The 15930-nt window shown below is 31.3% G+C and overlaps 1 protein-coding gene across 1 annotated transcript; it reads right to left on the bottom strand.

The window, feature by feature from the left end:
* Window positions 1–10112: 10112 nt before the first annotated feature.
* On the bottom strand, window positions 10113–10804 carry LOC125586181. The gene is made up of 2 exons (XM_048756008.1): window positions 10665–10804; window positions 10113–10557 (listed from the first exon to the last, which is right to left on the bottom strand). The coding sequence occupies exons 1-2, from the start codon at window positions 10802–10804 to the stop codon at window positions 10113–10115; spliced, it is 585 nt and encodes a 194-aa protein (XP_048611965.1).
* Window positions 10805–15930: the final 5126 nt, after the last annotated feature.

Consider the following 15930-nt stretch of genomic DNA (forward strand, 5'->3'; position numbering starts at 1 on the left):
AAACATTTCGATGTAAAACCCTCGTAAATCTTTCGATGTTAATCACTCGTAAACATTCGATGTAAACTTCATGTAATGTTTACGAGGAGTTTACATCGATTCTTATTATATTATTATTAGTGTATAATAAATTTGAATTTATATTTAATATTCGAAATTCAAAATATTTTAAATTTTAAAACGAAATATGAAAATGAAAAACATATTTTAAAAAAGCATTTAAAAGTCAATATTTAAATTCATAATACAAACAGAAATATAAAAAAAAAACTACATATTGTCGAAGTAGTCAGTGGGGTTGCTCTGCTGTTGACGGTTTGGATCGGACTCTTCGGGATTTTGTGATGGCAACCCAAGAGTGGCTCGTCTCTCACGTCTAGCAGATCCTCAAGAGAGTCTAAACGAACCTGCTGGCTATCCATTCGAGCTTTCATCTGAGAAGTCTCTTCATCCCGTCTCGAAGTGTATGACGAAGTTGCCCTTTCAACTTCGTTAACAGAGCCTATGCCGACTATTCGTCCCTTATTTTTAGGAGCCACCTATAAAATTAAAATATGTATTATATAGTTAGTTATGTTAAAATATTAAAAATAACGTAAACAAAAATTTTAAGTTGTACCTCTTCGAAGATTCTGTCGGCCTCTTCGATGGTCAATGTGACGGGTAATCCATTGGGAGACTGCTGGGTTAGTTGCGTCTCCCGTTCTTCAATCCGAGCAGCCACTGCATGGAAGAGTTTCTCAGATGCAGGATCCACAAAAACTCCGTCGGATGTGGCGTGAGTCATCTTGAATAGCTCAGACAAAGATGGTAAGACTCCCGTCTTCTCTAACTACAAAAAAAAAAAATTAAATATTAAAATTTAAATTAATTGAAAAATTTAAAATAAATATTAAAAACAAAACTTACAGCTTCTAGACAGACTCCTGCATAAAGTTTTTGTCCGGTTCTGTGAACCATGGGCAAATGACCATCTTTATCTTTCGTTTTTCGAGAAGCAGAGCACGAATTGGCCTTTTTGATCGAAGAGGGTAGCTTCCAATAGGCGATGAGGCCATCCCACACATCCGTCGTGAGCTCAGTGGGCTTTCCCTCATACCCGTAGATCTCTCACTTGTCCTTCCAATCGGAGACTGTGTTGCAAAGGCGGGTCTTTGCCTTTGCAACGAATTCCCTCTTCACCCTCTTGGTAATTCCCAAAGACCAATGCCACCTTTGCTGAAACATAAAATTTTTGAAGAAATTACAATTAATAATAAATATTTTAAAATAAAAAGTAATATTTAAAAGTGATAATTTAATTAAATTTAAAAATCTTACCGCAAAACATTTAAACCAAGTGATCTTAACGTGATTTGGTGTCATGCTCCAGTTCGGATATGCCCCATCGTAGTAACCCTTAATCACCGCCGAAACGCTCCGGCTAACACGGTTGTTAGCCCCAAACCTGAAACAAAAAACAATTGAATTGTTAGAAAATAAAAATAATTTAAATTTTAATGTAATAAAAATTAATAACTTACCAATAAGTTCCTCGGGGTCTATCGGGGTCTAGAACTTCCAAACCCTCCCGTCCAGGCTGGGCAAGCAAATCTTCCACCGTATATCTCGCGTATGGTGCATATGAAGGCACACACCTGCTGGGGCAGGCTGAGGTGCAGCCGCTGGAGGAGGAGGTTGAGGCATCTGCGGTAAAGGATTATTTAATAATTTTACATAAAGATGCATAAACTATTTTTTTTAAAACATAAATAATATAAATAAATATAACGTAAAATAAATGTGTTACATGACATTATCATGACTACACGTATAATTTTACATAACATGATAATTGAGGATGAGCGTGAACTCGATGCACCAATTGAACTTGGAAGAGAAGCTCCACCTCTAGATATCAAAATTGCATAAGATGAAAATGTCTGATTTCACAATTTTCTTGCTCGATTTAGGAATATCAAAGATAAAGAAGCTCATTTTTCATTATGAAATGCATTAGTTGATCATTTGTGGGAAAAAATATTATAATGCTTATTGTTGAACCAAAATATATATTTTCTTCTTTTTATGATTTCTTGTACTTTTTAATAATAAATATTTAATTTCAATAAATTATATTTTATGGGATTTTTGTAAACATAAGATAGTTGGGGTTAATTGGTAAAATTTTATTAGTAGGAGGTCTTATTAACAATTATTAATTAAATAAAAATAGAATTATTTTAGATTATAAAATTTTGGAGTAAAAAATGAAATAATACATTGGAGTAAAACTCAACTTCATTTTGGTGTTGCACCATTTTGGAGTCACACATTGGGGATGCTCTAACTTTATAATCATCACATAACATCTTTTTGTATTTTATCCTCATTTGCAGGTAGGCGCTCCTCGAAAGGTTTGGAAAGGGATGGCTTACTTCACCAGCAAAGAAGTACATTCCTTCATGATAAATCACCTATTGTTTCACTATTCAGCTCATGCATGTTTTTATTATCACGGCTCTCTTTTCTTGTGGCAATGCTTATTTCTGTCATGCTAGAATTTGTTCATTTTGCTCTTCTATTCAGGGAAGTTGCGTTTTTTTTTAATTTCATGTGTTATAGTAGTTTTTGTTTCTTTATGCTACTTGTGTTCTATGTAATTTCTATCAAAAAGAAAAATGGTATAAAATTTAATATTCATACCAAAAAAAAGTTCTGCACAAGAGGAGATGCTCACATCTATTTTTTGCCTAATAAAAAGAGTCAAATGATCCATATTGTTGGACCTAATTTCGGACAATTAGATAATGGGCCTAAATGGCTTGGGCCCCGCGACTACGAAGAAGCCCAACTTCGACGAATCAGGAAGAGATCGATTCGGGGAACTGGAGATCGCGGAGCAGTTGCGGAGATCGTGGAAGCAACCCATTATAAGAAGAGATCGATGCAGAAGAAAGACATGTTGAAAACCCTAGAGAGAGCTATACCCATACATCGACCTCGTTTTCATCTAGTTTTAAGTCTTTTATCTTATCGATCTCACTTGTAACGTTCGATCTTAATTCATCAATTGTATTCACCCTTATTCATCAATAAAGTTCATCTTTGCCTACTGGAAATTGATTACATTATTGTGTTCTAAAGATATCGTTGCCTACATCAGTTTATCTTTTCTAAATTAAACCATGATCACTATCAAATACTTAGTGTAGATTTTACGATCTACATATATGACTAAAGTTATCGAAGGCCTTCCTAGTTAGACTCGTCAAGAGAGAGTTCTAATGCGCTCTCCTTAGGATCATATTATTATTTTTACCACCAAAATAACATATAGAAACCTCATCTCTAGACAAGTTTCCTCAGTCAAATCCCACTCACTTCTTGTTAAGCACTCTCTCTTTAAGAGTTTATTAATTACTCGTTGAAATGTCTTCGATAAATAAACTTTGCTCCTCCTGTGGCTCATTATGGCGATATTACGTGGGGAAAAATTGCGTTCATTGGACGTATTTTATCCCCTTATAGGACAAAACTTCTACCCACTTGCAAACTATTCATACCAGTAGCAAAAGCCAAGGTGAAGCAACGAGTAAACCATATGAAATATCCCATATCCGACCTAAATAGTTACTAAGAACATACTTATTGCCTTATTGGGCTTTGCACAATTTACATCTTCCTTTTAAAACGAGAGTTGAATTTCGTAATGAATTGTGTTGATGGCCTACCCGGTTCGCTCATTGGGCCGAACAGAAAAACAAAAACAATTGATAAACATTAATCCTAATCATAAATTGAAGTGAATAAAAACTGTTGTTTAATTAATTACATCGATATTCTTCTTACAACGAAACAAACCTGAGAATCTGATTAAAATAACTTGTTGGCTTTTGTTGGTTGTAAACAAATTTTTACTAGGCTTTGAACAATAGGCGCCTTCTTGCTTTTGTAAGGAGATCCTTTTTCAAGAAAACAGTCCTCCACTCTAAGCCAAACAAATAATCTGATAACATCTGAATATGTATAATATATTTTTGTGAGAACTCATGCCCAATCTGGTCTGTGAGAGGATTAAGACGGTCAGTACTGATAACAAACATCAAAGGAGATGGAACCAAGTCGGACTTGCGACAAGTCCCAAGTTAGTTTGGTTTGATTTGACTTGGCGAGTGCCATGCGTTACATATTTAATCAATAAGGAAAGAGGTTTTATGGTTTGTGTGGTCAATTTGGTTAATTGCCCCCCCCCCCTCCTAACTACCACAAATATTAATCACTAGGTTAAGATCTGTGCCTTACGCGTGATCAACATTATATATATAAATTATTTTATGTATTAAATATTTTTACATATTATGAAATAATAAATATATATTAAATAATTAAAAGTCAGTAACTATTAAATATATAATTAAATTGGTGCGAACATATAAATCAATTTTATTACTTCAAAAAATATTTTTTATATATTTGATAGGATATGTTATTAAATTTAAATGATACTAACATAAATAATATATTTTAGTATATTTTTAATATTAATGTCTATTAAATGATGATTTTACTCATATAGCTTTTTGATCATTTGTATCTTTTATAGAAAAAAAATTAAATTACTGATAACAAAATTTTCATTGTGGGATTAATAGTTTTAAAAATTTATAATTTACAAAAAAATAAGTTGTCAATGATCGTTCAAAACTTTTATCAAAAAAACTGTTCAAAGTAAATTTTGAAACTAAAATATTGTATTTTATATGGCTTATAGTTTAATTTAAAACGATATATATATTAATCTTAATAATTGATTAAGTTAGACTTTTTACTTATATAATTTTTGTAATCATTTGTATTTTGTCATAACAAAAATTTTAAAATATGGATCATAAAATTTGAATGTGAGATTTTTAACAGTTTTAGTAATTTATAGCCGTTTGTAAAAATTCAAAATATAACATATACATAAAAATCTAAATTTTATTATATGGTTATTGTGGTTGTTTAATTTATTTAATAGTTTAAAATTAAACAAATATGATAGAAGATACACTATTTTTTATCAAATCTTTATTATTCAAAATCATTAATTGTCATATATATACTTTAGCCACATTAGGCAATTCCGTAAATTTTATTTAAGGAAATAATAAAGTACATTAATGATGAATTTATTGTTAGTTTAATAAAAAACTTATTATATAATTAGATGGACCAACATATTTCTCTAATGATTCTAAAAATCATTCTAGTGATGACATGTGGCTACAAAAAAAAGTTGTAATGCTTCTCAAATAATACATAGGGGATTGGAGTAATAGATTATGCTATCACCAGGTAATAACTTTACCTAATACAAATGAGATTCGTTGTCAATTTTCTTACACCAACATAAGCAAAGGCCAAAATATTAATTGCCCCCCTTCAATTATTTTACCATATTGAATCGACGAACAAACTTACCGCATAGTATAGGAAAGTATTTAGACCGAATTTTAAGAGTTAATATATATATATATATATATATAATTATAGGTTTTTGGATTGTTAAAAATTGTTATTTTTTTATTAAATTAAGGGTCTTACTGGTTCAACCGTAGCGGTTGCGGTTGCGGGTGGTTGCGATTTCTAGCGGTTTTAATAGATTTGTACGACTGATTATGCGGTTAGAAATTAGTGCGTTTGCGGAATACTTAAGACTGGTTAACTACCAAATGCAGCAGCAGTTAAATAATAAATTAACAATATTTACATTTTATATAATTATAAAAATATCAAAATCATGATATTAAAATAAATATAAAAATTATATTTAGAAAGTTATAGTTTTAAAATTTTAAAATTATAGAAAATATTTTATAAAAAAAGATTATAATATTAATTAAAATATAATAGATATATTTAAGAATATTTATAGTTTCAATTTAAAAATTTTATTGATTATTTTTATTTTTATATTTATATTGTTTAAAAAAAAAGAAAAAAAAATCTTCTTGCAATTGCTCGCAACAGCAAACGTTAGCTGGAAACAATTTTTGAATTTATAAGGTTTATAGCGGTTTAAAACAGTTTAGAACGGTTTGAATTATTATTGCAAAATGCTAACAACCGCTACCAGCCGCAAAAGCTGCGTTTGCGGATGGAACCAGTCAAACCCTAAACCCCCAAAATTTGATTGTAACAGCATACTAATCCGAAAACAATAATGAGATGTTTAGACCCCACCGCACTGCAAGTCTTTGACTGTGAAGTGTCAACGAATTTGGAGTCAAGATAATTAGTTCATCTAAACACACTCTTTTTTGATCAACTCTTTTTTTTCATTTAAACACTCTTAAATCTAACAATGTGGGACAAAATTATCCACGTTGTTGTAAAGCGTGAAGAATCATGATTTTGTTGTAAATGAAGTGTTGGGAAAATACTTTTGTTATCATTACTGTCGACCAGAAGGTCCATATATATACAAGGTATTAGACCGTTATAAGGTCATGTTTATCCTAACAAGATAAGGATAAGGATAAACACTATGTTACAGATATACATGGAATATATACTAGATAAACACATAGTCTCTGGTTGTCTATGTCATGTCCCGGATTGGGCCTGCAGTACGGGCTGGTCCATGGTCGATCATCATTTAGTTTATAACACTCCCCCTTGATCGACACATCCGGTACAGGTTCGTTGCATGCTTAATGTTGCCTCATTAAAACCTCTCCTGAAAAACCCCAAAACCAATGTGGCAAAATGGGAAACCAAGGACAGGAAAAAGAGTACAACACATGAACTCCCCCAGATGAATGCATCACTGTAGTATACGCATTCCCATCTGGTATCCGAGTCTTCTTGAACGTTGAAGTTGCCTATGACTTGGTGAAGATGATCAGCTGGATCCTCCTTTAATGAACTTGTAAGTCTTGGACGTTGGTATGTCTTTTGGAACTCCATTAAGATGTGGTCAGGATGTACATCTTTGCTGCTGATCACTCCATGTCTTGGTTGAACTGATGGTGCTTCAAACGGTGCTCGGATGGACTTTATAATCTGCAATAAAACTTTACTTGCAGGTCCTTTTTCATGTCCCACGGATTCTCTTTGGTTATATGGCTTTCCCAAAACGTGGACATTCAATATATATTGAGTCATAGACCCAGAACACATACGAACAACTTTACTTCATATCTTTCGTTCATTCGGACTTATATATCTTCGTATGTGCCAATGGCTTTATCCACTTTAACCAATCATTCTTTATTTTCTTTTGTCGATCCATGTTGAGCTATAGACCTTGTCTATATTCGTTCATAATCATGAGTGTCTAAGGTCATACCATCAATAATTATTTGCTGCAATGAAACTCATCACACAATGAATTCGCAGTCATACACTCATGTCCTTTGTACATGGTTATCGATCTTTTCTTGCTTTAGCAATGCTTATAATCATTAAGCCACGACCAGACATCCTTCTGGTCACTATCCTGGTTTATGGTTCTCACTTAGACGTGCTGACTTAATCATACACACACACACACGGCTATGATTTTTCTACAGACTTTCCATATGTAAAACATAGCCTGTTTAATCAATCGATAACTTGTATTATTGAACCTTTGAACCATTAAACCTTTTTCTCTCAGTTGGTCTTTATTATGATCACAAGGAATTATAATATTTTTTGTATGGACTGACTGCACTAAGTAAATACTTAGTCTTTCATATTACTTACAGCTGCTGTATATTACAATCCATAAACAACTTAGGAACAAAGCTTGTTCTATGAGAATTTCTTTCTCATATTTCTATGGTACGTTGATACCTTTATCCAGTGATCCATTCGCTGCTTACTACACCATTATTTCTTTAGTAAATATCCAGACAAAATCAAACTTGATTTTCTGTAGTAGCATCCACCATATAGGAGCATATCTCTTTATAAATTGTTCCTTGGTCCTTGTGAGTATCCTTGTGTAATCAAGCTATACTTGAACGTTATTTAGAAGGAACATGGACACACTATACCATGTGGTCATGTCCTTTAATCTCACGGAATTTCTTATCTCACAAGATCCATTCACTAGTTTCTTTCTTAGATGGCTTTTCTGTATGTACATGGTTACTACGCCCTTCTGTCTTATAATTACTTTGAATTCTTTGAACACCCCACGTCCCTATATAGGTTTTATGAGTACTCTCCGTGGGTTCATGATCCTCAGGTTATATCCTTCAAATCCCAAGTACTACAATCTTTTATGAGCTCTTATGTATGTAAATACATCTTTGGTGTTAACACTTTTTATCTTTAGTTTCATACTGTTCCAGACATGATCTAATTAGATTTTGAGATCTTATTATCCAAGACCTTTATAACTTGCAGTTTGGCGTCCCAAACTACATGGTCTGGTACCTTAGATGTGTGGTTGCGCAACCTTATTTCTCTATCTGAACTGGTTTCTCTTATGAACTCGGATTTGTACGATTCTGAGCACCTTTCATTACTTTCTGAGGTTCCTTATTATTTGGAACTTATTTGTCTATCTATAATATACATTGTAGCAACTTGATTGTGTCTCTTAAACATCTAATTCGTGGTTCTTAAGCTGGTATGACATAGTCATTTTTTCTTTTCGGGTCAGTGTGTCTGGCATATATTTCTGCTAGCTTTTATATCTTTTGATCATATTCTTTTAGAACGTCTAGATCATAATCTTTGGTCTGAGGATCTTGCCAAGACAACTATGGTTGATACCATTATATTTCTCTTTTACTCTTTACTCTTTATCAGCCTGATAACTTTCTCCTTTCAAAGTTGGATAATCAGATTACTATCTTTTGTAATCTGTGTTCTTGGCCACTTGATTAAATCATCCATGTTTGGCACAAGATACATTATAGTTTCGTGGAGGAAGTCTTATTTATCTAATATATATTCTCAATCCTCATCTGAGGTTCCATCTTAAATGGCACACATATATGTGGTGGAATATTCGTATTTTCTTAAGATGGTTTGTGTATATGTCTGGTTTATGACCCTTAATCATTCAGAGGTGGGAATGTCTATGCTTACATGTATGGCCTGATGTAAATCAATATTTATATACATAATGTCCTTAAGCTTTAGGCTGGACGTGGGTGATGTACCATTAGTGAGGGCTTTAAAGCTTTCCAGCCGTGTATATTATGGTTGTGAACCATGGAATCCGAATTTATGATATGATCATGGAATCCGAATTTATGATATGATCATGGATTTCTGTGGGTTATCATACTCATCTTAATTTCATATATGTGGTTAGGACAGTGGAGCCTTAATTATTTGTAGTGATTTTATACATAATTCCTTTTGTGTACTTATGAACACATTGTGGAGATTTTGGGTTTTAGGGTAGTGCTTAGGACAGTGGAGCCTTTTGTGTACTTATAACACATTGTGAGATTTTATATCATTTTGTGCCTTAATTAATTTTTCATCATTTTGGATCAAGATGGCTAATCTGGTCATGCCATAAGTGTTTATTTCGTGGTGAACCATACTGGTTACCATGGCTTTATGCCTCTTTCATACTGATCCTTAGCATAGAATAAATCAGTAGAAAATATGGGTATAGGCATTCATAATGCTTTTAGGCGATTTTTCAAAAATCTGAAAGAAATCGTATTTTCTTTGCTCACTGGTTCAATGTAGAATGTTATAAATCTTTATAACTCAATGGGTCTGAATAATTTCGTGTCTTTTGCCATTGTCAGTACCAATTAATTGATTTCAAGTGATTGTAGGAAGGTAAAGTTGAACTTATACAATCAAGATGAAGTTAAATCTATGCGAGAAATCAATCTATCAGTGAACTGACTCATTAGTCTACACCCAACAATTGATTTTATGTGATTGGAGGAAGGTAAAATTAAACCTATACAATCAAGGTAAAGTTAAACCATGCATGAAATCAACTATCAGTGGACTGATTATCCTTTTATTAAGGTTTTATTTGTTATTTAATCAAGAATCATCAAGCAAGACCAAGCAAGATAATATATAAAAACAAAATTGTTTTTATTATTTCAATAACATAAATGAATAACAAATAAATCAAATCAGATATGAAAACAAAAAATCAGAATGTCAGAAAATTATTCAATGTATAATCCGACCTCATGGTCCATGAGTGTCCACTCAGAATCCTCCTCAGATCTCTTCTTATCAAATGTGGCTTTATTAGCTTCAAGGATTTTCATCTCATTGTCTAGTACTTCATAATATATCTCCATGATGTCATTAAACCGTCTGATGTTATCCATCATTTTCTGCTTCTTTTGCTCAATGTCTAATAAATATGAGAACAGGTAATAATAGGTGGTGAAACCTTTGGCCTGATGTGATAACAACACTTCCTCTGAATGGAATGTGTCACGAGTTTTGTTTAACAAATCCTCGTTTGTTACCAATTCACCACATAGTCTAAGACTATAGGTGATTCTCATAAGATCAGAGTGATAATTGTCCACGGATTCATAATCCTGGAACCTTAGAGCTTCCCATTTTTTCTTGGATTCGTGCAACAATGGCTCACAGAATCTAGAATTCAAAAATGACCAGAGATTATGAGGATCATTAACATATCCAAACTCGTCTCTTAGGTCCTCACAGAGATGGTAATCATTATGGCTCTGTGTCTTTCACACGCAAGGGTGTCATTGCCATACTTGATGCACTTCCCAAGTCCTCTAGACTTCAAGACGGCTGAAGTGTTTATAGCCCAATCAAGATAATTATCTCCAGAGAGATCAAGGGCTTTGTAATCTGAGGGTATGAAACTCGACATCTGAAATCATTATTCAAAACAGGTCTTAATCAAGTAATCTTTTTGAAAATTTTCATGCTTCATATCAATGCCACACACGGACCAAAAGAGAAAAAAATTCTAAATGATGCATTTTCTTAAAACCATACGGTTTAAGGTCCTCTTATTTCAAACACAAGGTTTCAAGGCCTTTAGGGATTCTATCTTAGATGATCAGGAAAATGTTCCATATTTTCTTCATCCCATTGGATCGGATCATTTAGTATAATGATTTTTTTTTTCAGTTCAGATCAGATTGCTTGAAAACTATGAATGATCTATATCCCTAACAGTCGAGATTTCATGTTCAGTATGCAATATTAGTATGCAAACAATATGCAATCAAGCAAACCAATTCAATCATGAAATCAGGTTAGGGTTTTCGAAAAATATACCATATATTTATTATTATTTTTTTGAAAAATAATCAAATCAGAAATTATTGTGACTTAAAAAAATAAATCAGGAAGATTTGATTTATTCAAGCAATTTATTATATACTTTTCGATTTAAAAATAAATATATTTTCTCAGATATATCTCTGATATTTCGATTTTAAATATTAAAAAAATATTTTTTTCAATCCTAATCAAGTTCTAGTCGTTATCAATCATCAAGAAAACAAATTTCTCAGACAAGAACATGAGGTAAAACCTCGGATTAATTTATGAAACCATGATCAGATTTTCAAAAAAAAAATATGTAACATGCAGTCCTTAACAGTTCTAGTTGATTCAGATCAGATAAGAACATTAAACAGGACAATAATGATAATTTTAAGCAAGTAACAGTCGGTTTCTTTCAACATATAGCAGTCAGATTTTTAAAAAAAATTGTTTAACTTTCAATCCTAAACAGTTCTAATGTGAAACTATCATCAGGAAAAGTTTTAAACAATTTTAAAATCAGTTTCAGATTAAGAACATGTTCAAAACAAGTTCAGGTTCGAGATTTTAAAGAGTTTATGGTTTATGGTTTTATTTTATTTGCAGAGACATGTTGCTAAATATAGCTACATGGCTGCGGATTGGGGTATTTAATACTTTATGGGTTTTAGATGAGTTTTCGATGATACCTGAAAACTTTTGATGGGTTGATCGGTCTATCAGTTAGAGATCTTCCTGGCTAGCTGATGGATTGCTAGGAATTATTGTTTTTGTTGCTGCTTGTTGGAATAGGAGACTGGTATATGGTTGAGAGAGATTTTGGTTTCTGGAACAAATTTTCCGCCTGTATTGTAGCTGAGCGTGGGGGCGCGTCCGAACTCCGATTGATGCGGGGTTAGCGGCGTTGGCTTCGTCTCGTCAAGAGCTTTAATTTGGTATCTGGCTCGTCGTCTGGATCCACCGGAGTTGAGGAATAGAGCTGTTTGAAGTTTGTCGGGAATTATGGTTTTTACTGCTCGGATTTATTTCTGGTTTTTAGGATTAGGGTTTATGAGAGCAACGTCGTGCTGATAACGTGTTGTAAATGAAGTGTTGGGAAAATACTTATGTTATCATTACTGTCGAAAGTCCATATATATACAAGGTATTAGACCGTCATAAGGTCATGTTTATCCTAACAAGATAAGGATAAGGATAAACACTATGTTACAGATATACATGAAATATATACTAGATAAATACATAGTCTCTGGTTGTCTTTATCATGTCCCGGATTGAGCCTGCAGTACGGACTGGTCCATGGTCGATCATTATTTGGTTTATAACCTATTTTATTAATTAGGTAAATGGTAGGCTAGTCCGTAAATTTTCGAGTCTAGAATCTTGCAACTTGTATTACTAAAACATCTTGTAAATTCCAAATATTTAATGGTCAACTTCTTCTGTGAATGGCGGCGTGAATCATGGACCATAAAATAATCTTAATATGTATTACTTTTTTATTCAATCTTATATTATTTTCAACCCTTTTCCAAACATATATGAACACTTCAGTTCACGCGCTCCTAATGTACTTTGTCTTGTACGGATTTACTGAAAGCTATTTTTCGCAGTTACTGTTTTAGCAAGAAAGTTTTTAGTAAAAACGATTTAACACCCTTTTATGAAATTAGATTATCAGGATTTAGATAATTCAAAACCCATGTGATTCATGCAAAAAAAGTTTTGTGTTGAACTGAAGGATCGAAGAAAAATTCAACCAAACACATTTAAGTCAAATATGATCGAAACCCAATTTTATTTTGAGGATTAATAAAAACATTCAAATGATAATCAAACCTCCAAGTATACAAGATAAATTTGTTTTTTTTTTGCAACTTACAAGATAAATTTGTTGAAACGAGAGTTTTACTGAATTACCTGAAAGATAGAAGCGAATTGGAGCTGAAATTGATTTTGGGAGTTGGAACCTGCAGAGAAATGAAGAGCAGGGGAAAAATAAAAGCTGATACGAGAAGCTGAAAACTGAAATTAGGACATTGTATTGGAATTGAACTGTAGAAAACTTGACAATCATCTCCTACCTTTCAATGAAAAAAAAAAAGAAAAAGCAAACAAATCAAGGCATGGAAAAAACTTCAGTGTTAAGAATTAGTCATTTTCTAATTGTGTATGAGACTTATAACAATAAAAGGACACCTGGTGCTAAAGAACTACAGAGTAGAAGGTTCATTGAATTGCGAAAAAGGTATAGAAAAAACAAGTTGTACGTAAAACTTTCAAGCTAAAAACCTTTGTATCGTACTAATTAAGGTTACTGGATCATACACTTAATTAGAGCCGGGTTTAAATGGTTATTATGTGCCACATATATATATTAATTTACAGTATGAGGCATTGACCGCTAAGCCAAGATACTATATGTAAATACCTTGGTTGTCCAATTTTATAAGAGGAAAATGATGGGGAACTTCGCAAAAAAAGGAAAAAAAAACTTCCCATTTCAACTTTTCCATTTTTACCCATGTGACCGCTATTTAATTGTTAAACTAGATTTTTATCCGCGCTTTAATTTTTTGGTAATTTTTTTTATAAATCACATTTTCTCTTCATTTAAAATAGGTCTTGACATAAAATCTTTAACCCAAAGTCCAACCAAACTCAAACAAAAAAAAGGTGATCAGTACCCAATCCAAAATATAAGAAATCCCATAATAGGTCTTATAGTGTGGTACATCAAATATCCAAACACGAAGTATTATTAGCCGAACCCGAATGGAAAACACAAAAAAACAAAAAAAAATCCAAAAACCGACCAAAATTCTAAATCAATCGCAAATATAAATATATGAAACATAAATATGTACTTCAAATATTCAATTCTATATTTATTTTGAAATTATATATACAAATAATTATTTAAATCTTCAATGAGTACCTTAAATATCCAATTCTATTTCTTATGTTTTGCTTTTCAGTTTTGGATTTAACTTCGGATATATATGAACCCATATAACCTAAATGAGAACAATATAGTGTTACTTTATGGATTTTAGATGTGATACAATTTAGAAGTAAAACCTATGTGTTATATCCAAACTTGTTCTTCTGTACTTACAAATTTAACATAATGAGACCTAAGATGTGAAATAAATTAGAATCAAAATTCCAAAAACCCAATCCGTATTGCAACAGGTACCTGAACACTCAAGCATAACTTTAAGTATGTTTTATGTTTTGTTCAATTAATTTTATATTTGATAAATATTTTATATGTGTTGGAATAACCCGTAAAACTATACTCATAAAAAATATCAATGATAACATGTTCCAACATATCATTATATATATATATCTAATTTTAATACTTTATGTATAAAAAAATATATTATTATGTATTTGGTGAGGATTTTATAGAATTTGTTTTTTTTTTTTGCATTTGAATTAAATTACAACTGTATATATGAATTAGTAGGCATATATATATTTTTTTATATTAATAAATAAAATATAATTGATTATTTACTTAAAAGTAGTGTTAACATAAATTGAATTCATTATTAAAAATGGATTAGTTATTTAGTTCCTTAATTTTAGGTTAGGGTATATATTTAATAATAATTAAGTTATGTATAAATAGAAATAATAGGAAAGATAGTTAAATGTAATGGACCAACCTAAGACTATTTGTAAGTAGATAAAAATAGGACAATAAATTAATAGATTAGATTGTTGTAAATAAATGTTTTCAATTTACAAATTATGATGAGGAAATTTTAAGTTTACCACTTGCATGGAACCACTTTTCATCTTTACCACCACTAAAAGAGACATTTTCAAAAATACATTCTTCATTAAGTGGCAAAAGACTCTTATACCCTTGTTATATATATATAATAAATCATTATTTAAATAAAAAAAAATTATGTTTTCGAATTATACTTTTTCAAATTCGAACTTTTTTATAATTTTTTTTTTTTAATTTTTATTTTCAATTTTTTTTTTCTTTTTTCAAAATTTCATTTTGAAAATCGAAAATTATGTTTGAATCTATTTTTTTAATTTTTTAATATTTTTTAAGTATTTATTTATATATTTATTAGAATCTTAAATTTCATCTTCTAAAAATCTTGTCTCACCTCTCAACTCTAAACCTAAGTCTAGATTAGTTAATCTTGTGGGTATAAGTGTCTTTTACCCTTCATTAAAAGTGAGGGTAAAAGTGATTAGTGTAAAAATGAATAGTGGTACTATGAGATGACAAAAAAAAAAAAAAGAATAGTGGTACTATGAATGTGGTATTTGCGTTAATTTTTCAATTATGATCACTGTGATTAGTCACTGGTTCAGCAACTGAGAATCAAAATACTCCATCCGTTTCAAAATGATACATGTTTTAGATTTTTCACACAAATTAATAAAATATATTAAATGCATAATTTTCTGTGATTATCTATTTCGTATAATTTTAAACCAATAAGAATTTTCTTAAAGTTTACAATTAGTCATTATTAGTTGATAAAAAGTGCACTGAAATTTTTTAAAATAAATGTATCATTTTGAAACAAAAAAAAATTGGTAGAGTATGTATCTTTTTGAAACGGAGAAAGTGACATTTTAATAGTTTCCAACAGTGGCTTCGCAACTCTCAAACGAACATGGCTTAAATTATTAAATTATAGGTCTGCTTATATTTATTATTAAGTTAATAAATTAATTATA

The sequence above is a fragment of the Brassica napus genome, chromosome C4, assembly GCF_020379485.1.
Source record: "Brassica napus cultivar Da-Ae chromosome C4, Da-Ae, whole genome shotgun sequence".
Taxonomy (NCBI): domain Eukaryota; kingdom Viridiplantae; phylum Streptophyta; class Magnoliopsida; order Brassicales; family Brassicaceae; genus Brassica; species Brassica napus.